The sequence below is a fragment of the Manacus vitellinus genome, unplaced genomic scaffold (assembly GCF_001715985.3).
Source record: "Manacus vitellinus isolate BGI_N305 unplaced genomic scaffold, ASM171598v3 scaffold_3_pilon, whole genome shotgun sequence".
Classification (NCBI taxonomy): Eukaryota; Metazoa; Chordata; class Aves; order Passeriformes; family Pipridae; genus Manacus; species Manacus vitellinus.
This window is the reverse complement of record NW_021940535.1, coordinates 32312664-32338070: the sequence shown is the minus strand read 5'-3', so window position 1 is coordinate 32338070 and position 25407 is coordinate 32312664. Positions and strand designations below refer to the sequence as shown.

The following is a 25407-nucleotide window of genomic DNA, read 5'->3' as shown; positions in this document are numbered from 1 at the left end:
TAGAATTTTCTTCTGTGGTGTCTTGCTCTGAGCACTAACAGAGATAGAACACCAGAAAGTATACAGATCTCTGTAGTATTTCTTATGTAATGTTAAATATTTCCATGATTTTTCCCTTTTTCACAATCCACTAGCTATGGCTAACATGGGTATTTGTGACTCTTACTGGCCTCACTGCAGTTCACTTTGTGTCTGTCCCTGGCTGGACTGCAGCTTATAACCTTATAATGTGCTTAAAGACTAATTTGGAATGTCACGTAATGTAAAGGTGGCTGTTTTTATTTAAGGTTGTGTTGCATCTGCAGCTTATAACCTTAGCTTATAACTAAGCAAAAGACTTCCGTGGTTCCTTCTACTTTCTAAGGGCAGCACAAAGTTTTGGTTCTAAGCTATAAAATCCTTTGAGGCTTTAGGGTCTGGTTAGCTTTCCAGTCATTTCTGTCAGCTTTCATCCAGGAGCTGACACCCCTCTGGATGCTTGAGCTAATACTTGGCTCACTGGAGGCCTTATTAGTAGAAGCTACTTGTATCCTGCTCTAAAGAGCACTTAATGATCTTTACAATAAGCTTAAGCTTTATTTGAGTTGTTTTGATGAGCATTTTTTGGTTGAAGACAGAAAACGTGCAGCTGATTTTAGAGTCTGATGTGTCATTTTGTGTTTGACTCAAAACCCACATTTTTACCATTTAACCAAGAAATGTTACTAGTTGAATTTAGACCCAATCAAGAAAAAACAGTCAATCAATAAAGTGTGCTTAGCTCCTTAAAAGATGAAAACAGCAGAATCTTCAGGAATACACAAATACCAGGCATGTTAGTGCAATGGTGGATCAAGTAACCTTTGGGAAAAATATTGCATTCCATTATGGCTGTATTACAGCACAATTTGCTTAGACTAAAACAAAGGTTTCAGTAAAGACAGATTAGTGCTGAATCACAGATTCCCAGCAATTGCAGCAATGTTTTGCCTTTGAAAGAAAAAGTGATCTCATATTTTTATTTTTTTAATGGCATTTATCCTAGGTAAGCAATAAAGTAGCTCAGAAATGAGAAATCGGGACAAATGAGGTTAGATTTTTATAAAACAAATTTTATATGGTAAGTGGTAGAAAAGGTGTGCATGTGCTTATGTTTCTGTGTCTGGTTGTTGATTTTCTAGAATACACACGGTGTTGAGAAAAACACTTGCAAACATACAAACTACAAAATCAACGTTGCTAATTTTCTGTATTTAATATACAATACTTACTGCATTTGTATTCATTTTACATTTTTAGACAAAAGAAAAATATAGCTAGAAGGGTGAAGCAGTTTTAAATACAAAACTAATTTTTTGTGTTTTTACTTTTCAATAATTTGGGAACAACTAAAGAGAACTCAACACTGTGAAAAATTTTATTATATTGATTTCCATACCGAAGCCTCAGCACCCAACAATAAATACACAACTTTGCTTTTCTTGCACTGCCAGCAGCAAAACATTCAGTTCCAAAGGACTGTAATTCTGATTTAATACATTATTGATAACTTTCTGTGTGCCTTAATTTAATTCTGCTGTATTGACACATGATTAGTTTTGCAGTCAACCATCTTTACAAACTTGTAAAAGCTAAAGAATATGTTATACAGTAAGGTGCATGCTCCGATGAACTTCAATGCAGTCAATGTAAAGTAGCCCCAGCTGAGGGTGTTCTTGAAGCAGAAAGCCCCATAGGGTGAAATCTGGGACACAGAGCAGGCATGCAGTTAGATCAAAGGGCTTTGTTCGAAAGCTTGCAAAGGGAGCTCTAGAGTTTCCCAAGTGTCTGTGTTACTTCCCAGCCATTCTGTACAGCAGAAACATATTTTTTGCTAATGTGTATATGGTAATCAGCAGCTGTGCAAGAAGAGGAGAGAAGCTGCAGGATCTCCTGTACAGCAATGGTTCAAGACTTCTATACCACAGTTCACATGTTGTAGCCCCTTGATGTCATATTGATGACTGAAAGGTAACCCAGTATATTTGAGTAACAATTCAAGAAATCGCTTTTACATTTTCTGTGCCTCTGCAGGTGATATTGTATTTCACACAAAGACGATTCTAATGCTGAATGCAAAGAATGTAAAGAACACTGACTATTAAGCACAGAATAAAAAACCTCAATGATGCACCTTTAAAAGAAACAGTAACACACGCACCTTTTCATGTTTGTACCCTGATTAAAAGAACAATATGAATTTCAAGTATGAAGTGATACAGTGAAATCATGTCCTGTGAACAGGTATCAACGGTAGTTTAGGTAGTACAGTTTGCACCGTAGGTAACTTTCCATCTTGCAAAAGAGAATCCTACTGCATATGTAGGTAAAGTGACTTGAAATGCTAAAACCCAACATGCCAACTGTCGCACTAGTATAAACCGATACAATGCTGTAGAAGTCAACAGGACTATGCTGATTTTCACCAGCTGAGTATATGCCCTAAGGTGAATGAAGAAGAGTATTCCAAACTGCTTTGCATGTTTTCCTTGAATTATCAAATCCTAGACACCTCCAGAGAAAATGATATTTTATGATAAAAAAGGTGGAAAAAAGAGAAAAAAAAAGAAGTCAAACAGCATTAGAGGCTGTTTTAATTTTTTTAATGTATTTCATGTTTGTGTATTTTTTTTTTTGGTTTTTTTGGGTTTTTTTTGTAAAATTATACTGAGAAATGTAGGTACTGAGAGAGATTTTAATTTGCTAACAGATATTGGTCTGGTGTAATATCGATTAATAAAGTTACTCTGGATGTGTCTTAGAAGCTGTCACAGTTCACAGTATTCTGTAAACCTGAAACCACAAGTTTTAATAATGCCTTTTGAGAACATAACTTATCTTGCAGATTCTGAAACCAGTATCCTGTGAGAGTTACAAACAGGCTTAACTTTATACAAGTCTTTTTTACAGTGGGATTTGTAATGTGTAAGGTAGGCACACATGGAGCAGTAAGAACTGAATCTTATTTCTGATACATTTATGTACCAGCATCCTGCTTTTCTCCACATATCCAAATGCCACTAAGAAGTGCACTTCTGAACTTTTGTATTAAAAAAAGAATGAAAAAAAATTTTGAGAGAAATAATGTTACTAGACTTAAGATTTTTATCACACATTACCTTTATATAGTATTCTTGCTGATTTACTAAACTTAAGTATCCTTATACAGACCTGAACTGCCTGACACTGAAATTTGTAGACTTACAAGGCCAAATTCTTGGTTTAATTTAACTGTATTCAGTGGAGTTAAAAGGAAAGGAAATAATCCTAAATGATTTAAAATACTTTGAACCCCCCATTCTATTTCATGCAATTGTCCATGCACAACCCCTGCCCCCCCCCGTCCCTAAATTTGCTACCTTTATGCTTTTGTTTAGGCAGCAATCTTACTTCAAGCCCAGGTGGGCAACTTTATCACTGCAAAAAACTTTATTCAGTTACAAGATGCTGCACAAACACAGCCCCCGGCTTAAAGCATCTGGAATCGACAGATACCTGCTGGACCTGCTACAAACAAACTAAAGCCAAAGGCAGTCTATGTAATGTTCTCTAATTTTAATTTTTCAGACAACATTCTCCCACTATCCGTAAAATTAGCTCTACAATAGCATTTCGAAGTAATCCGCTTATTCCTTTACATATTAAGACAAAGATGCTCTAAAGCATAAAAAATATTAAATCTGAACACACATACTACTTTAGTTGCAAAACTCAATGTACAGTATGAAGCTTATGTATAATTTTTTTCTGACTGATCTATCTTTCTGTCTCTCTAAGAAGCTAGCTTCCCTTCAAAAACCAAAACTGTATACTAAATGCAAATAAAGCAGCAAGACTCAATACTTTTTTTGCAACTACCCTTTCGCAGGACTAATGTGTTTTCATAAGAAATAATATACTGAATTATAATAGCAATAATTTAGATTAATGTCAAATAACTTGAAGATAAATGTGTCCACATCTTCAATAAAAACTGACCCCATTTACTGGTGTCTTGGTGCTGTTACTAACCATGTGTCCTCACAACTACAGTCAGTTACTAAAGTAAAGCCTTTTTCTGCAAATACTTTTTGTGAGCAACTATACTCACATGAGTAAACCCCCTCTACTCTGTGGGACTGCTCAGGTGAGGTACAGTACTCATGTGTTTGCAGACTTAAGCCTTCAGAGAGAAGAGTATCAAGCTAGTGAGGAAGTACAAATACACACTGTTACACAGAAAGTAAAAGACAGACACACCCACAAAAGCACCCTGTGATGCCTTTGCGAGTCATAATATAAACATTGTTTCCAAAGTATACAGTTCCAACTTCTAAGACATTATTTTGAGGGTATAATTTTTCTTTAACTAGAGCATTTGAAGACATTATACTTTTAAAGCTGTTCAAAGTAATGCAGCAAAATATTACATTAACAATAAAACCCATATGAGATTCAAAGGCAGATACAGACCACTTAAATGAACTGGAATGAAAAGGACCATAAATACATTAATCTGAATGCTTGTTAAGAATTTACATGGAAAGTAAAGACTACAAGGAGAGAATGAATGTTCATCTGTGGACTTAGTTTCAGTGCCAAAATCATATAGCTTTGTGGAGAAAACAGGTCCTATTGCAAAAATAAATGGCACCTCTATATTTTCCCTGTCTTAAGTATTTTAAAATGTGTTTCTTGCCTTAACAGAAGTGACTGCCTTGCTTGTGAAACATGCCTGGCTAAGAGACCTCGAGACTCTTTCAGTCCCTGTTTCAATTGGAACTGGCTCTCACTCCTTACCAAAAAGCACCGTCATAATGTAAACTTCTTTTTCTCACATTGCTGTGACTCCAAGTGGGTTGTAGGAGGGACATTCAATCTCCAGGCAAAGTGATTTTGAACACTGTGGAGAATGACAGTGAGATGGTTTAACAGTGCTGAATGCAAGGCAGGTGTCATGGATATTGAATTCTATTTGTTAGAATTTAAACAAGACAACTTCACTCTAATGACCAGTGACAGGACTCAAGGAAATGGCATGAAGGTGAGTCAGGGAAGGTTTAGGTAGATACCAGGAAAATGTTTTTCACACAGAGCATGGTTGAGAACTGGAGTGGGTTTCTCAGGGGAGTGGTCACAGCACCAAGCCTGACAGAGTTCAAAAAGTGTTTGGACAATGCTCTCAGGCACATGGTGTGATTCTTGGGGTGTCCTGCGCAGGACCAGGAGTTGGACTCAATGACTGTGATGGATCCCTTCCAACTCAGCATATTCTATGATTATGTGATTCCCTTAACACTGACCACTAGAGAATGATCAAATTTTTTAGACAGTGTTGTCCTGCTCTCTTTTTGAGCTGGTAAACTACACGGTAATGAACTTCTATTCAACTTATGCACAATAGAAAGGACAATGGCAGTGGTGGAGGGGAAATAAAACAAATCAAATCAAAACAAAGCAAAGCTGGAAGACCACTGGGTTGCTAGACATCTAGGGAGAAAAGGCCTCTTATCTCATGATGCTGCAGTCCTTCTATCATGTTATGATAGGTAACGTCAGTTCAAAATGTGCATGGCAACCAAAACTTTCATACAAGCACATCCCCACTGAGCTTACATAAGCTACCTTGTACAGCCTCACATCCACAAACTTCTAGCCAGCATCCAATTTTTCATGTACATTTTAACTGCAACCCATGGCCACACCCACCTTTCTTAAAAGGGACTCCAAGATAAAGTCCCTGCAAGAAATCATGATGGGTTTTGGGTCTTGATTGAAAAACATTTGAGAAGCACTTCTTATTTAACTAGCACTCTGTAAACCCAGGCTACATTTTGAACCTGGTTTGTTGTTTTGGTTTTTTTTTAATCACAGATGAAGGATGATTGTTTGAGATGTATCATCTCCCTGGAATACATTTTCTTTTCCCACAGAATATCGAGAAATCAGTATTATCTTTTTTCTGTAGTGGGAATTTTCTTAGGAAAGTTCTTACAACACTGCTGTTTAAAAAGAGAAAAAAAGTCAACTGTCATAGAAATACTAAGTATACTGTCCCCTCTAGATCCTGGAAAGACTTTCCTAAGGAGAATATTTTGGGGGTTAAGGTCTGTTTGTCCCTAGTACTTGTGGCAGGGGTCTTTAATCTAAACTGCCATAACCAAAAGAAAAGGAATGATCTTGACTGCCTACCTGAACATAAGTTATCTTGACAGTTGGGGACTGCTTCATAGTTGCTTTGCCTCATGCTGGGAGGAAACCTCTCCCTGGGAATAGTGATCTTGGGAAGGGGAGAGGAAGAGGGGTAAGCAGTAGGAGGTTGGCATTGCATCCATTTAAAAACTTCTGGATAACAGAAGCATCATTGGGTGTTCTTGTAAATGTGTGCATCACAGACAGTTTTCCAGGGATCTTCTGTACTTAGTTAATGATCTTCTAAATTAAAAATTGTTTTGGCTGACCAAATACTTTATGGTCAATCTAATCTATTCTAGCTCATTGCTTTGCTTGAACCGAAAAGTAGCACACACTTTGCCATACTCGACTGTACTATTTCCCACTTCCTAATTAGGAGCAAGTTAAAACCAGAGTACAAATCACTGGCTGCCTGCAGACTGGGGGGCTGCAGAATTGCAAGGCAGTAATTTAGCTCACAGCTTCTTCAGTGGCAGTGCAACTATGAGCGGGGTCAGATACAAGTGACAGGCAACTGTTGCTGCAGTGAGAAGAAGCAGCATGCTGGAAGACTGTTGAGGAACAGACTCCCATGGTTTCTTTCACAGTCAAAGAAGGATGATCAGGGATAAGGAAAGGACAGCTTGAGTGGTTGGGTGATCTGTCCCTATACGTATTTAACAAATGCCAGAGAACTACTGTGTAGAATTAGAGGTTTCCCATCCCTGTAACTGTGAAATTTGTCTCTGTGCCAAGCCTAGTTGCTCACGCTTAATGGAAGGACCAAAATGAGCCACTCTGTGCCAACACTTACCCTGCCACCCACACACACAGACTGAACACAGCAAAATGCTACGTGTCTCACATTCTGCGTTTTTGGAGGATGCATAACAATAGTTAACATTAGCTCTCAGATTGGCACAGCAGCTCAGAAAGTTCCATTCCTGCTGTACAACCTACAAAAACTTTTCCCACGGCAGATGACTTTGCATTATTACTTGCACTGGGCTTCGGACAGACCTGCTCTGCTCTCAGACCTGCTCCTGTAAGATGGTGAACCACCTGGACTGATCCAGCAAAACTTGCATGCGGATAATCTTATCAAAATCCAAGTGTGCAAAACCATGCTATTTTGGATTGCCAAAACCGGGCTGCAGTTTGCAGCAGGAGTCAGCTGGCAGTGCACACCATTGCACATTAATAGACTGTTAGTGGCTCTCCTGCAGTAGAGCTGTACGTTCTCCATTTCTGCAGCTGAACTACAGACGCTGTCTCTGTGGCCAGCTTAATCTGCTCTCATAAGATTTTTTTTTGTATCTACCCAGAAAAAGCTCTTGCTTCTACAAAATCTGATTTAAAAAACAGAGCTGCTGCTGTGTTGAAAAATTGCACTGGAAATCATAACTTGAGTTGGCATAATAAGTATCTGGCACTAAAATCCCACTCAAGAGTCTTGCTTTATCATCTTATGTTTATGAAAGTAAATGACATGAGAAACAAAATGTGGGAAAAGAGTCTTCCCCCTACTTTTATATGCAACCTTTCCATACAGTCAAATTCACTTGCCAACGGTCCTACTCTCTTGTCCGTTTTTCCTACCTTTGCATTGCATAATTTCCCCCCTCATCTAGCCACTCAAATTAATCCTAACATTCAAGAACTGGGTGTTCTTTTCTTTTAAAAAAGGCTGAGAATTCACATAACATGACGTATGTGTGAATAAGAGGAAGGGCTCCATATTGCTCAATATTCATGACAAACTTTTTAGGAGTAATTGTACAAAGGAAGCTGTCAGTCTGTGAAAATTCATTTTCCACTCAGTGGCAGAGACTGGTCTTTGGCTGGATTTAACATGAGCATGTCACTGGGATCGAATATCCACGTAAACAATAGAAAATGTGTTCTTTTCTGGCATGTGGATGGGCTTAAGGTGCAGAAAGCTAATAGTGTGAATGCAAATTTTACTTGCTCAAAAATGGACGGTGAGCTTGAGAGCTTTACAACATATTCATGGAGACATCATCAAAATAAATCACAAGTTTAACATGACGTCTCCTTTCAGTAAAACACTATAGGTTGCTTTAGTGCAAACGAAGATTTAAGTGGTAGTTAGAATAAGTTTGTATTTGGATGCTTTTTTTCCATAAAACCCTATCAACTTTGCAAGGTCAGTGAAAAACTATCAGTTTCAATGCATATTTAATACACATTGTTTGCATTTACATTTTTCACATTAAAAATATGCTCCTTTTCACTTGTCCTGACAATATTTTCCCAATAGTTCCTTAAAATCTCCTTTTTAATCTTTACTAAGTGTCAACTGTTTGTGGTTTTGTTTCTGGTTTTGTTTGCTTGTTTGGGTTTTTATAGAAGGCAGTATCTTTTGTCTGATCTTTTTTGGAAACAAAAAAATCTGCTCTACCACAATCATCCAGAATCAAACGTTTTATCTTTATTTTCCATATTAAAGTTGGTCTAATACCTAACAGCAGAGAGAATAACATGTATTATAAAACACACTTCTCAAAAGACAGTGAGTGAACCTGTGAAAAGTAGCATGGCACAATATTTTCTTCTTATTCATCAAAACAACCAACAATTACTTTGCAAACATGACATCCTCATTTTTTTGTGTTTTAGGACAGAAACAACAGGAAAAGACACTCAAACATTTACCAATGTGGACTAATAGGCTGAAAAAAACCTGGAGTGTGGGCACAGCCTACACAGAAATATGCACAAACCCTATTTTTAGAATTTTACTAGGCACACAGAAGGCAACACAGGTGTATGCAAAACTAAGGCTAAGCAAGGAGGTGCACAAAGAGATTCTTTTCTAATCACTGGTTCTAGGCTGCGGGACTAGAAGAAGCAACACTTGATAATAGGGATGACACAGGGGACATTGACACTGCGCAGCTATTGAAAATTTGGAAGAACCTTGTTGGAAATAGCACTTGTGAGCATAACTGAAACCTGTTTCCATAAGGAAGTTGAAGGAAAAGAACTGGAAGGCTGTGTGGACAGGGTGAAGAGAGAAAAGGGCTGCTCCATATGGATTTCTATGGTGCAGCAATTAGCACTTAACTAGCTGGTTTTGATGATTTTTTTTCCCTTGGCTATTTGGTTGATTTTTTTCTGCAGATTAAAAAAAAAAGGTTGGTGGGAGATAGAAATTGCTCCTTCCTTACTTAGAACACCCTGTTCTCTGCTGAGAAGAGCACAGTGTCTGCTTGTGGGTGCTCAAGGAGCTATATTTAATATATCTTTTGTTATTCACTATTTTTTAGCTGCTGTTGAACCACTCCTGTAGAACACATACAGGCTTAGCTATCACTAAGAAGAACTGCACTCTGAAATCTTATTTAAAGGGTGTACAAAGAGTTTTCATCACAGCGCTTTCTTTTTCACATATACAATTCCTACATCCTACACATAATAGCAGTAATGAGTAAAGGTACTAAAATACTAGAGATATACCAGTGTAAAATAAGAAGAGCAAGGGCATGGGTTTGAGCACAGTCCCACAATTGTCTGTGCTGCTTAATTACAAACACGACTCCTGGCATGATTTTAGCCAATGACAGTGCTTTGCCCAGCCAGAGAACAGGCTTTCTCATTTTACTAGTGTAAGTGAAGCCCCACAGTTTGGCAGGGAAGACTGGAATAAGAGTAAGCCTATGGCATGTCAAATGGAATTTCTTCCTAGAGATTTGGAAAAGGAGGTAATTTGAAAAATTATTGGTCCTTTGAATCCAGGCCCTCGCTACCATAAGGACCCTATTAGAGAAATATTTTCCCTAACCCTGCCAAGACAGAACTTAGATTTCTTGTTTATGTTCCTTCCATTTCCACTGGAAGGATGTTCCAGAATGTGACCATTAATGTAGCCCTTTGCAAGCTGTTCTCCTGAATACCTCATTTATAACCTGATCCTACTACATTAGACAACATACAGCACCACGTTGCAGAAGCTCTGCTTTTGATTCCATAAACCAACTTCCGTTTTTCTCTGCTGCTCTCTGAGCTCTTTGTCTGATACTACTGCTTGGGAAATACTCCTCCAGTAGTTAACTTCTTGTGATTTCCACATTTTCATTAGTTTTTGGGCCAACACTAACCTTTGGCTTAAAGTGTTCTCTCCTCTCCTTTTTTTTTACCCTAATAATGTATCTACATTCAGCAATCATATTCTCTTCTACCCTTTGCTTTGCTAAGCTTAATACAACAAGTTCTTCCTACATGGAACAGACGTACATTTCTATCTGAGAGTTTTAAGCCTAATTTGAAAATATTGTCTTCTCCCCTACATTTTCACCCCATATGAGTCGGTGGAGAGCTCTGGGGAGAGTTCCCTGAACAGTTGCTGGGAAGCCACACCAGCTGAATGCCCTGATAAGGTATGTATGATAGACAACTCAGCACAAGGTAAAATGTGGAATGTTTCTGAAAGTGCTAAACTCTGTAGAAAACTTTTCTATTTGCTACTGTCGCAAGAGTCTCCTGAATTTTGTCTCTGTTTGTTGTTCTAATTAGTGTTTAAAAATTGTTAGCAAAAATTTCATCCTGGCACATCCTTTTCTTTGAATGCTAAAAATCAGTCACGCTGGGGTCCATTGACCCACGGAGGAGTGGAGTTGGGAGAACACCAGTACAGTGGGTTTACAGTTCCCCTTGGATGTAGGAACAGAGAGAATGACAAAGGGAAGGCCAGCATTAGAGGGTTAGCTGCTGTGACCACTCCCTGGCTTTCAACTGGCTGCTCACAGAGCTTCCAAAATTCTTGTGTTATGCATCTGTGCTATCTCTGTGTGCAGATGCCTTGTGCATGCTCTTGCCAGGCCTAATTTGCAACTTGCCTGTTCATGCTGGTAAGTTTTGCATAGGCTCATTCTGGGCATGAAGAAAAGCACAGGCCACTGCATGCAAGTATGCAAGTGGTCCTTTTAAAATCTGTTTTCTCTAAAGCAGACCTAATATAACCCCATATCACATACTTATGTGTCTAACAGTAACAAAAAGCTTTATCCAAGAGACAGGTAAGATCCACTCACGATCCTGGTAGTGGACCATGTCCCAGACAGCGCAGATACCTGAAACAGAGTTAACAGAGAAGTTTGCCACATCAGTCAGTCTATCACAAGAGAGACTTGCCAGGGAGAAGGCTACAAGTTCCTCTGTCGCAACTAGAAAAATTATATTGCTCAACTCACTGCTAAGGACCTGCTTCTGCCAAGCATGCTGTCGATGAGGATATAATGCTGCTTCACTACCTAGACAAGATCAAATAGAAATGAGGAAGAGAGAAGCCTAAGGGACTGTCACAGGAGTAAGCAAAGCTGGCTGCCTCACTTAGCATCAGTTATACTTGTTGGACCAATATTTTCCCCCAAGTCATATCCAGGTAAATGCACTAAATTACTGCTAGGGAACAGCTTTAATGGATTTAAAATATTTAATTTTCCCCAGTACAGTATTAAAAAAATAAAAGTTTCCTTTCAGAATACTGAAAATATATTTTAGTTAAGGTAAAAATACTAAATATAAAATTCTCATGTAATATTTAAAATAACTGCTATAAAGATGTGAATTGCTTAGTTATTTTGACATTCAATAATAGCACATTAACCCTAGTGGAGAGGCATGTGCCAGTATACCCACATGGTGGTTTAGGAGAGAAGGTCATACATTTCTGCATAGAAAACAAGTCTGTTTAATAAGTGACATCTGAGGGATTTTGAGACAGTAATGTTATGCACTTGTGATGCATGGGAGGGTGTTGCAGGTAAGGCAGCGCAGTATACAGCATACAGCAGCACAAATACTTATCTGTGCTTATTACAGGTATAGGATTCTCTGCTTCTGAACCAGAAATATTTTTCTTTTTTCCTTTTTGGCTGCTAATCAGAACAGGTTGAAGGTGAAAATCTGTATTGATTTTCATTGGCTCTGCTCATGTCTTTGAGCTGCATATCAAAAAATTTCGAATGAGATAAGGAAAATATACTTGCAGCTGTTTCCAGGGGAAAATGATGGGTTAGATGATGGGCTAGAATGTGCCTGCATTTCAACACAAACCAGCCATTTGGAAACTGAAGGAGTTTTTAAGAACAAGACAGTTTTTTGAAATGTGCACACAAACACAGCTAGACAATAACTTGCTTGTGCATGAAAAAACCTAAAAGTTGGTACATTTTTTATGATCACCATCATCACTGTTATATTCATAGAGCAATGAAACAATAAAATAACTCATCCAGGTTTTCAAGTGGGGAAGCACCTGCATATATGCTATGAATGAACAGTAGCTGGATGTATTAACACGTATCAGTTAACTGCAGGTTGCAGAGATCTGATATTTCAATGCCATTCTGTATCACTGTAAGAGATCAAAAATAATAATAAAAAAGTACCACATCATGCTTCAGCAGCTAGAGAGAGAGAGAGATTGCATCATGTTTTGGCAGTGACTTGATCATCAAACTCCACACTGGCAGCATTCAATATTAGAAGAATAAAACGGCGGCAAAACCAGTCAGCAGCTTCTCTTCGTCTGGAGTTTTCCCAGGTAGATAAACAAGACAAAAACAAAACAAACATAAAGCTACAATGGGAGCAGGCCAAAGCCCTGGCCCTTGCATTGCTCTGATAAAGGTAAACTAGATTGATTTCCATGGATAAGCACATCACAATCCCAAAATAAAAGATAAGTGCATAAAACCTCCAAATAATGATCTTCGCTAGAACAGCTATGTGGTTTGTATGGGACAGTGGCCTTGTCAGCTACATGTCTTGTTCATTTATGGTTCATCTTCAGTCAGCACTTATGATGCATTCACCTCACTGGAGTTTTGGCTGGATGACATGTGACAGTCCAGATTCTCCTTGAATTTCTCCAGATCATGGAAATACGGGTGAGAGAGGGCAACACAGGCAGATATTCTCTTGGTTGGATTGAATGCTAAGCATTTCTGAAAGTATGAAAAGAAGTTGGTTTTAACTAAAATGTACAGTTAACAGTGCTATCATTGCATACATACATTATGCATAGCACCTTCAGTTTATGATCAGTATGAGACACAATAGGGTCTCTGTAGGTGGTGCATGATGACCATCATATTAAAACAGTGGGGTCACAGTATAAGAACATGGCATCCCCTAAACTAGAAGAAAATTACATGCTAGGAAATTCAAGTGTTCATAGTTTAGGAAATCCCAGAATGTAGGTTTTCTCGAATTCACATGCACAGGACATGCCAATGTTCTGTGCTCAGTGTCTCTCTTTTCTTTCTAGCTGCGCTTTGATGGTCTTCTTCCCAGATCTGTATCCCAGCCTTTGTCCAGCTAGCTCTGAAATCTCTCTTGCAGCCCTGCGTTTTATACCTTGTTCTTCACTCTTCCTTCATTCACCTCCAAATACTATTCTTCTTACTTGTCTAACCACTTCCTACTCCTTTCTTTTCTTGTACCATAACTTCTATCATTTAACTTCTGAAATATAATTCAGTGATTTCCAATCCTACTCTCCCCTTTTATCTGTGGCTCCCAGTTATCATCTCTTTGCCTAACATGAACAGATTCCCTTCCCACCTCACCTTCCAGGCATAGATATTTGTCTTCTTCTTCCTTCCCTCCCATCATGCCTCACATTCACTGAGCTCTCTGCCATATATTATACCCTGTGGTTCCCAGAATCTAATTCTTGTCCCATGTCTAGCTTCCACTTGCAGGCTGTCTGCAAGCACAACAGATGTGTTTCTCCCTTGTTATTTCAAGTGTCTAGATGTAGTTCAGCTTTCTGCAGCTGGGAGTTGCAGTCATAAGGACAATGGAGGACGATTTGCTGTTGAGATAACATTGGCGACAGACAGTCGTTCCTGAAGGGATGCACCAAGTCTTTGAAGAATTGCACTGAGCCCAGTCTACCTAGCCCATATGAATCAAGATCTTTTAAAGACTTCTAGAGAACAAATTTAACTCGATTTCAACAAGCACAGTAAGAGGCAAACTGAGGCAAGGTTACTCCCTATATTCCACTTGAAGATTGAACTCAAGGACTGGGGTTTCTAATGTATCTATACAAATGATAGGAATAGCTGTACCAGCCCAGTTTGATTGCTTCTGTTCAGTCTTGCCATTTGTAAGAGGCAACAACTGATGAATTCCAAGCCTAAAGTTTTCAGCACTCGATGGAAGGCATGCCTATCTCCTGATTTATTCTGGATCCAGTATACCACCAAAAATGGTAGATCTATTTTTATACTCACTTCAGGCCTATACAATTAGAATGTCTGAATAAGTGGCACTGCACTGGTCAGTAATGAGGAACTAATGATAAGGTCTAAAGACAGATCAAACAGGTACTTCCCTGACTCAGTTTCCTAATCTCTAACTATTCTCAGCTCTGACGCCTCGTGAGCCAAAGGCAGTGTCTTTTGCTGTTTTTTCACACATTTACATGAATTTGTCTATCTACTTTTGAACTTTCCTTTAATAACGCCATTAAATGGACACTTAAGTGTTTCTTGGTATGTTGCATGCACAGTGGCAACTATCAGTCACGCGACTTGGGGAACAACAAACAGGAACTCACAAGAAGCAAGTCTTTGCCTAGTTCATCAATATCTGGTACAAATTTTTCAATAGGTTGTGCAGGTCTGGAAGTAAAAGCATTTCTTGGAAGGGCAACATCATTAGGCCAGTCCTCTTCTTCTGGGAGTCCAATTACACTGTGAAATAAAAAACATTATGTTAGATCTGAATATTTAAGCAGCTTCCCCTTCATATTGATTATACTGAGTGGCAGTTTACTTTAGAATATTTTGGTTTAAATGAGCTTAAATATTTAATTATAGAGTAGTGCACCGATCTCTGTGAATAGAAGCTGATGAGTGTAGGTCCTCAGTGTGCTTGGCAGAAATCATTTTGTTGCCAGCACAATCCTCTGGCCTAGGTCTCAATTTTCTGAGTCTTTTTGTTGAAAAAAATGGCTCAGTGCCTTGGAAGAAAGTTGCTCAGCTCTTGACTGGATGGTGCAACATATGTCCCATGTGCAACATAGAATTATTAAAAGCAGTAAATTTCAAAGGGGAATTGCATGCAAGGATCTTTATTCACAAGAATAGGGACTGAGAGAAGAGTGTGGGTCAAGATGAGGGTAAGGCAATAAAAGGGATGTTTCATAATGCTTCAAAGCTATGTGCAGTAATTGTTGCCCAAATTTAAACAATTTATTTGCTTCACAATACATTTTTCAAAGTCTCAATTTAGAAGTGGCAAGGTACTTGAGCGTCCTTGTGTTTTTGCTTTCAATTGTATTTAATTTTCTCTTTAATAAAATATTTTAATTTCTTTTAATAATTTACTTATTCTTTAAATTATAGAAGATATTTTTAACTATTAAATAATAAGGTTGAGGTCTAAAATCCCAAAAAATACAGTAGTAGGTAAACCTCCGATAATGGATTATGCCTCATACATTTCATATTTTAGTCTTGTGCTAGTATTTGTGGGATTGAAACAACCGTTTCTGATGAAAATTCTGGAAAAGATCATATATTACTTGTCAGATTTCAGGAAAAATACATTTTTATAGCCTGTAAAAATCGAGATTTTTAATGGGAGTGCTGACAGGGTAAGATAAGAAAGGACATAAAAATAATGTCATAGAATACTTGAGGGTAAGACAAGAAAGGACACAAAAATAACGTCACTGAATACTTGGGTCTGCACAAAGCCCATTGCCACTAGGGAGCAGCATTGACCTTCCTTCTTACTGAGGTTGTCATTAGACTGGGTGAGGCCATGGGCCAAACACACTGAAGTAAATCATAGGTTACCTCAGCAAGTGGAATTACCCCACCTCTACCTACATGGATCTGGCTCACCTAAAATACCTCTGAAAATTAGTATGTCCTCAAAATAACAGCATGGCTGGAAGGGCAAAGCAATTACACTTTCAATCTCAGGACAATTAAATTTTACTATATCTGAACATATCACAGCTTTTGGGAAATGCCAAGTTAAATCTGTGTGAAAAACTGAATTTGACTTCTATCATCAGGTACGGTGTGGGCATGGGGCAACCCCCTTGGCCACGGTAATTAAAGGATTGGCTGTTTGAGGATCTGGACCCATATTAAATATAATACAAATAGCATCTTAGGAAAATGGGGGAGTTAAGTATTTTAAATAACAATGAGATTTAACCTGTAATTCAAATGTGTTTGGTTAGTCCCATTTCTTTTAACAGTCGCATGACAGAGCATGAACAGGGCAGCATAAGCACGGGCACAGGCAAAGCTAATGATAAGAAACCAGGAGGCAACCTGTCAAACAGGGAGAGTTGAAAGGAGAGACATCTTTAGTTACACACTCACGTAGTACTCAAAACTCTTAATAATGAACGTCTGAACAGATGCTTTAACTCTGGTCTGGTAGCACTACCATTTCAGTGACTAAATTTGGAGTATCTTGGATGAGTTTCACCTATTGCCAAAGGTTCAGGCCTGTTCTTGAGAAATGCTGAGTACTTTCCACTCCCATTGATCACAATGGGAGACAAGTCTGTTCAAACCATTGCAGCATTTAGCCTGAAATCTATGAGGATATGCCACATGCTGACAGTGTCCTGGAAAAGCAGGAAAATGTTTTGGGCCATGTGCGAGGGATTTACTCTCACACTCAGTGGAATTCTACCTGACAAAAATCAGAATGTACATGCAAAGCTAAGGCAGACCACAGCCTCATTATCTGAAAGAATGCATCAGTCCAGATTGCAGGAAAATCCCGAAACTACTTTCTGTCCAAATTAATCTGCAGAATGAGTCACTACTGTAAAAAGGAACAACCCTCCTACAAGAGGGTGCCTAACTGTAGGGGGTTCTCCAGCTGTGGAAACACAAAATAAACACTATCTGGCATTACCCCTCAGAATCCAAGACAGAAACTTCTGAACTATTTAAGAACTGCACAAAAGAAGCAAACCCAAACTTTTGCTTTAAGTAGATGTGCAAGAAGGAACTTCTTCTAAATTTAGCATGGCATTTTCTTTTCTTGGTGAATTCTTTTCTGCACAGGTAATCTCGGCCCCTAGGGATGGAAAGATGCCTGTTGGAGGCTGCCATTAGCAGCTATGTATTAATCCTTAGCCCAGTTAATTTTCAATTTCCCCTTACATGTCACGAATTAATCAAAATCCTTCAAAAAAATCACAGCTATGTCTTTTTTAATTATAAAATATGTTGTATGCATCAAGAAGCTGTCTTCATTTAATAAAGCAGAACAATGTAGGACTAAAGGAGTAGCTTTGGCAGAAGAAGAAAAAGTGAACTTTAAGGACTGATTTTTCTGGATTGGGCAGGAAGAGCTATTCAGCGCATGACAAATTAACCACACAAGTGAGTCACATACACTGGTATGGTATGCAGGAAAGGGAAGTCAACTGTGTGAAATCAAGACCTGCAATTTAGGAACCCCATATTAAATAATGAAAGTGCTTAGAAACAGATCTGTTATGATTTGAGAACTGGAAAAATGGTTAAACAAAGAAATTAATTATTTGTTCCGTTTAAGCTTTTCTTAGAAATTTTACTATCTTCTCTTTGGAATATCTTCAAGATAATAATCTTTCAGAATAATACTTCTCTCTCTCTCCCACTCTCTCACTCTCTCATTTTGTGCTATCTATTTCTTATTTCATTCAGATTCTTGGATCCCTGCAGCCTTTTCCATACAGAAAAGGAAGACAGAGGTGCAGAGGCAAACAGGCATTCATTCTCTGGATTGGTATCAGCCCTATGTGGCTTTGGTTTCCTAACTACATGTTACATACATCGGATCTTAAATTTACATGGCTCTTAAAATACAGAAATGTTTCTTACTCTGAAGACCTTTTACAAAAATAGTAATATAATCCTACTTAAATCATATTGGTAATACCAAGAATTTAATTTTGGAAGAGAATTATTCTATGTCAGAGAGTTTAAAGTCTACCCATTTCTTTATTGTATTGGATATATCTGAAAAAGAGAAACACAAACTCCTAGAAATGTAAAATGGTTTTAAAATAAAGCCAATTCCTCTCTGACAAAGCATATGTTAAAATGGTGATATTCCTTCCGTTCTCACAGTTACCTTCCTGACCACAATATAGACTGTTAACAGGCTACACAGCAGATTTTAAAAACTAATATAGTATTTTATTTACAGAAGTCTTTTCTGCAAAAATGCTGTTGGTTATTATCTTAGAGATTTCAGGTTAATAACAGTTTTAAGGTTGTTTTCTGAAATGCACAAAGAAATAACTGAAAAACGAAACCTCCATGTTTGTTTATATAAAGAAAATCTCCTGGACTTAAACGTTTGGGAATATGTATGAATGGTACATGCACAATATGTTTAAGAGACTTAAAAAGCCCCAAACAGAAGTCACATAACTTCCTGATGATGGCTGTTAGTTTTGCATAACTATATTCCATGTTGCTTCCTCCTCCCACTCTGACACAGAATATACGGAAATATCATGTTGCCTATGGCAGCAATAGGAAATATGTTTTAGGAATACTTTGTTTTAGTCACATTATTGCATAAGAACACGGCAAAGAAATTTCACAGGGTTTCAATGTTAAACAGATATTGACATAATGCAACTAGTTATTACTTACTCAAAGATTTTTCCTAGCTGATCAACATCTGAATTTCCACGGAAGAGTGGTCTGAAAGAATAAAAAAATTATTTTAGTATGTGACTTGCTTTAATTAATGTGAATTTATACTTGTCATTGACAGTTGCCAAAGTAGGGTGAAAGAGAGTTATTTTTTTGAGACTTCACTTCTTCTGCTTCCATGTTTTATCCAGTCTGTGAATGTACCTTTCAAGTTTCTACGAAAACTGACAGCCAAAGGGGACAGATGACACATATTTTTGAATAAACTACCTTTTAAATTTAATTATGTCCTTTAGCGTGAATGAAATAACCTTCTCTCAACTAATACTATCCTATAAATGATATCATTAACAAAACAGCTTTCTATAAAGAACGTATAGCTGCTAAGACAAAAACGGAGTGAATGTCATGCAATTTAACAAACCATAATAAAATTAGAGATTAATTATTATGAATACACATTCAAAATTAAATTTCTTGCATACCATATATTGGAAATGTGCTCCTACATTTAAAGGGTCAAATAAATGACAATGGATTCATGAAGGTCTGTAAAGAATGGGGTGTGAAACGGTACAGAATTTACCTTGAAGTAGAGGAATACTTCTGCTGCATAAATAAAGATATGTTCAGGAAAAAACAAATTATTAGGCTGAATGTCCAAAGGCTTTCAGAAAAACAGTGACTAAAAATACTTTTAGAGAGTGGTACACACTTTTTCCTTTCAAAGTGCAATTTAAAATATTTTCACTCATCATGTATAAAATACTATCACCCCATAGTGCCTAAGGAAAATATGAAATCCTGATTACTATAGCAGTATTACCACCTTTGTTGAATTTAGTAAGTTGTGAACAACAGTGCAATTTTATGTTGAAACTCCCAAGATATTCCAACATTTTGCTGACAGATGATTAAAGATCTGGCCAAGAATGAGGGCATCTGTGAAGATCAGGCCACAGATGTTGCATACCATTTTGGTTCAACAAATGGTAGATTACTCCAAGAAACACAATTAAGGCTAACTGCAAACTGAGATAGTAACTTGGGTCGACTGATAGCCAGGCTGCCTCTTTCTTTGGGAGCACAGCTCTCCAAGTACAGTGCATGCTGTAAACTCATGGTTACAGTTGCTAAAGCTGTTCGACTGAGACATAGTGACTTGACAAACTATGTTTATTCCCATGCTTTCACTGGCAGACTTTGGTTATGGCAAAACATCCATTCTCCTGCCCCTCTCGACGTACTCCTTTTCTGTTTAATACAGGACCTTTACACCACTGATAGCCAAAGACAAAATTTCACGTTGCTTTTCAGAGAAGAAAGACCTCTCCCATTTACACTGGCAGAACAAGGAGTAGTCAACTATAGTCCTTCCCCTCTCATTGACCATATGCAGGAGCAGGTGTATGATCTCGACCTCCTTTTGCTAACCAGGAGTTATTACTGAAAAATGGCACTTTACACCTTTACACTCATGTAGACAATAGAACTCCACTGCCTGTCTTGTGAGTCCATACCAAATACAGTAAGCAGACACAGAGCACTGCGACATTTCTTAATTAGACATAATAATCTCTTCAGAAATCTGTGCCACCAAGAAAAAGCAGTAACTGGCAGACATGCTGACCAGCTTTGATGAAGTAATTATACATTTTGTCTCGTTCATGTTTGCTGCCATTCAGGTCACGTTGTATCAACTTATACTCCAAACTCTTTTTGCAGGGACATTGAGAGAACAATTTCATCAAGTCTGATTTGAAACTGCATGACATGAGATTTGATCCAATGGGGTAAAATGTGGTAGCCTATTACTTGTCCATAAAGGGCTTTATTTATTTTGATTCTGAATAAACTATAAATAACAGATGCTTTGCTTCCCAGATATATACATTATATTCCCTAAGTGCAGCCACTTTGACAAGACCATTGCAACTCATATTTTGGGATTTCTGTATTTTTTTAAGCCTTAAGGTATACAGCAATACTGTCTTCTACAAAAACCCAAAGCTTAGCTCACTCAGCAATTCAGTCCATCACACGACAACCAGTGAAGTATGAAATAGATACTGCCCCCACTTTAGAAGAAACCCTCAAGGCCATTCAGCAGGTGAAAATTGGCAAGGCAGCCGGGGTTGATGGAATTCCACCCGAAGTCTGGAAACATGGGGGCCTTGCACTCCATGCTAAATTTCACGAGTCTGTGGTGCGCTGTTGGGAACTCGGCGAACTACCATCTGACCTTTGTGATGCAGTCATCATCACTTTGTATAAGAAGAAAGGAATCAAATCAGACTGCTCAAATTACCATGGTATTACTCTATTCTCCATTGCTGGCAAAATCCTGGCAAGAATACTATTGAACAGACTAATACCCGCTATAGCAGAAGGAATTCTACCTGAAAGTCAATGTGGTTTCAGAGCCAACAGGAGTACTACAGACATGGTATTTGTCCTCAGACAACTGCAAGAGAAGTGTAGGGAACAGAACAAAGGTCTTTATGTAACCTTTGTTGACCTCACCAAGGCTTTTGATACTGTGAGCAGAAAAGGTCTATGACAGATTTTGGAACATTTAGGATGTCCCCCCAAGTTCCTTAAAATGATCATCTCACTCCATGAGGATCAGCATGGCCAAGTCAGATATGGTAATGCACTTTCTGAGCCCTTTCTAATAACTAATGGTGTGAAACAAGGCTGCATTCTTGCACCAACCCTATTCACAGTCTTTTTCAGCATGATGCTCCAAAGGGCCACGGCAGACCTCGATGATCAGGATGGTATCTACATTCGATACCGTACTGATGGAAGCCTTTTCAACCTAAGGCAACTGAAGGCCCACACCAAGACCTTAAAACATCTTGTCCAGGAGCTGCTTTATGCTGATGATGCCCCCCTTGTTGCACACACAGAAGCAGCTCTGCAGCGTTTAACATCCTGCTTTGCAGACACTGCTGAGCTCTTTGGGCTGGAAGTCAGCTTAAAGAAGACAGAGGTTCTCTATCAACCGGCACCTCAGGAAGTCTTCCATCATCCCCACATCACCATTGGCAAATCAGAGCTCAAATCAGTTCAGCAGTTTAATTACCTGGGTAGCCTCATCTCCTCGGATGGTAAGATTGATGGAGAGATAGACAACAGGTTAGCAAAGGCATACAGTGCCTTCAGAAAGCCTCATAAAAGAGTTTCGCGAAATAAACACTTGAAGAAAAGTACCAAGATCAGTGTTTACAGAGCCATAGTGCTGTCTACTCTCTTATACGGATCTGAACCATGGGTCATCTACCGCCACCACCTGTGACTCGTAAAACACTTCCATCAACACTGTCTCCATACAATCCTAAACATTCACTGGTCAGATTATGTCACTAATATATCTGTTCTAGAACAAGCAGCAGTCACAAGTATTGAGGCCATGTTGATGAGAACACAGCTGCGTTGGGCAGGGCACGTCTCCAGGATGAAGGACCACCGCCTCCCTAAGATCTTGCTCTATGGTGAACTTGCCACTGGTTGCCACAAGAGAGGAGCCCCAAAGAGAAGATACAAGGACTCCCTGAAACAACATCTCAGCCTTGGCCATACTGATCAACATAACTGGTCTACTCTGGCCTCCAATCGAGAGGTCTGGAGACACACCATCTATAACGCTGCTGATGCTTTTGAGAACGCACGCAGGATCACTCTTGAGGAGAAAAGACAACGCAGAAAGAATCGTGCCTTGGAGAATATACCACCTAAGGAGTCTTTCTGCTGTGCATTTTGCAACCAGACATGCCTGTCTCGTATTGGCCTTTTTAGCCACCAACGCGCTTGTAACAAACGTGGGTAGAGCCCTTCCCAAATCTTCATTCCCAAAGCCCAGCCATGATGATGATGAACTCACTCAGACATGAGCATCTACTTCTGCCCTAAGATCTGATTCTGATTCTTGAAACATTCAGTAGCTACAATTCTAGTTTTGTTTGTGGCAGCAGACACATTCTGTATCTTCCAAAGTCAAGCAATATGACAACTTTTGACGTTTTTTTGAACTACTGCTTGAAATTAACATACGCTTACTTTGAGTATTTAATTTTGGCTCGAGTATTAGAATATTGGAGCCTTTTAAACTAATACAATCTACGCATTCAAATAATCATATCCATGCAAATGGAAAGCTGATTTAATGTTTTAAAATGTATGCTGAACCTTGCATTAATGTGAAAGCTTGGCAAAGTCCGCCTTGTTAGCAGATCACCCTAGGCAGTGTCATGCCAAAACAAGTATGATTCTTCGGATTTTTAAGGGAGGTTTTTCCCATCGTTGCTGCTGTCTCAGATTCACTAAGGGCTGAAGCAAGAATTTAAATTCTTATGAATATATAATTATATAACACAAGGTGACCTTCCAACATACTTCGATATTTCATCATAATTAAGTGTTATTAATTCATCTTTCAGCCTCCTATCCATCCCACCATCATGACTACAACAGGATGCCAACTCCAGGTTAGGCATCACAAACAATGAAATTTGCCTCATGGATTTTGGCTGGCGGCTCAACTGGAATATTGGGCAGGTGATTAGGGAAATAGATCCACTTAATCAGAAGCTGTATGAAGATCTCATCCCACATTTTGGCACTAGTCACTCTTTAGTAATGACTTGCCAGCTCTGCAAGTCCAGTACACATAAAACCTTCCACCTCAGGATGATTTTTTAAAAAATTCTATTCTTAAAGGTGGACAGCTCTCCCACCTTTGAACTGGGAGCATACTCAGCAGTCACAGAAGAGTAAAATTTCACCTTTGTTCTTGGTTTCTTTCAGTTGACTCATTCACCCACTCACTCCCTGAGGTTTATTTACTCAAGCTTGATCCAGAAGTCCTGACTTGGGGATATGTTCTCCTCTCTGTGATCCTAATCTGTGTAAGACCAGTTAAACTCTGAGAGTCTGATTTTGTAGTATTCCTTCTTTTTTCCCTCAGGAAAGGCATGGAACTGCATTTGTATCCTGTGGCAGAAGATTTGAGTCTTGTCTTCTGGCTTCAAAGAACTCCTAAAATCTGTGTGTATGTGCACCTCAGGAGAGGGAGATATTCCAATGGATGAAAGGGCTATCCACAGGGATACACTCACCTTTTGTGTGGTTCCTCAATCCTCTCAGATTTCCCTGACTTTGCCTGCTCTGAAGGCTCCAACATCATTGCTGTTATAAAACACACACCAAATAGGGAAGAAGATGGGACAAAAAGATTTAGAGTGTACCTGTATTTGACTTCTGTTTGTGCAAGAAGTCTCAGATGTTTCCTATTTTTGTTGGTTGTTTTTTTATTTTTTAGGGAGAGGGAAGGAAGAAAATGTTACAGGGAATATGCGGATGTCCATACTTTTGACTACTCTTTCTCCAGGCCTTGGAGCTAGACCATTATCCACTGCCTCTGGAATGATGACTGCTGAATGGAGGAAAACCCCTTTCATGTCTAATGTAGGATCAGAATGCCCTTAGCCTACTGATACGAAGATATGTTGGAAGCATCATATTACTACCCTGTCCTGCTAAAATAAACTCTTCCTGAGTCAATAAACATGTTCCATAATTTCTGAGGTACAAAATGTGAGGCTGCACAATTAAAGGGATACTAGCTATGAGTCTGCATTGTGACTATTTCCACAGGACAAATCCATCTACCTTTCTATATGGCAGTCCAGCACAAAGACGCACATAGCTCCTGGGCTGCATGAAGAACAGCATTTCCAGCCAGTCAAGAGAGGTAATCCTTCCCCTCTGCTCAGCACTGGTGAAGCCACACCTGGAGTGCTGGGGGTCCTGTTCTGAGTTATCCAGTACAAGAGACACATGGACATACTGGAGAGTGACCAGCAAAGGGCCATGAAGATGATTAAGGGAATGGAGCATCTGGCATATGAGGAACAGCTGAGATAGCTGGAACTCTTTAGGCTACAGAAGAGAAAGCTCAGTGGGGATCCTTATATGTATAAATACCAAAGGGAGGATGCAAAAAAGACAGAGTCAGGCTCTTTTCAGTGGTGGCCAGTAACAGGACCAGAGGCAGTGGACACAAACAGAAGCATGGGAGTTTCCCTATGAACACAGGGAAACAATTTTTATTGTGGGGGTGACCAAGCATTGGCACAGTTCCCCAAAGAGATTGTGGAGCCTCCCGCCTTGGAGATGGTCCTGGGCAACCAGTTCTAGGTGGCCCTGCTTGAGCTAGGGGACTCAGACCAGATGAAATCCAGAGGTCCTTCCAATCTCAACCATTCTGTGATTCTGTGATAATACAGAAATAAAAATACAGATGATAACATAAGGTTGCAATGTAAAACATCACAAATCCTGAAGAAGTTACCATCTGCTTATAGTTTAGAAGGACTTGCACCACTAATTTTCTGGCCCAAAGGCTCTCATGCTTATATGTAGCCGAACAAACTAGATGTAACCAGTCACCAGCTTCAGGCTCCTTTTCTCTTGTCCGTGTCTCGGCTCATGTTTTTGTTTCATGCTGAGTTTCACCCTCACTGAATATTCTTTCTATTTGAACTGTATATTAGTGTCTGAAAGG

At 38.9% G+C, this 25407-nt stretch overlaps 1 protein-coding gene across 1 annotated transcript in view; it reads right to left on the bottom strand.

Moving 5' to 3' along the window:
• Positions 1-8603: 8603 nt before the first annotated feature.
• CDK6 (cyclin dependent kinase 6) overlaps positions 8604-25407 on the bottom strand; it is a 131153-nt gene continuing 114349 nt past the window's right edge. The window contains exons 5-7 of the mRNA XM_008933305.2: positions 18837-18887; positions 14765-14900; positions 8604-13142 (exon numbers count right to left, since the gene is read on the bottom strand). Of these exons, the coding sequence (XP_008931553.1) occupies positions 12996-13142; positions 14765-14900; positions 18837-18887 (334 nt within the window). The 3' untranslated portion in view covers positions 8604-12995. The remainder of the gene's footprint in view (positions 13143-14764; positions 14901-18836; positions 18888-25407) is intronic.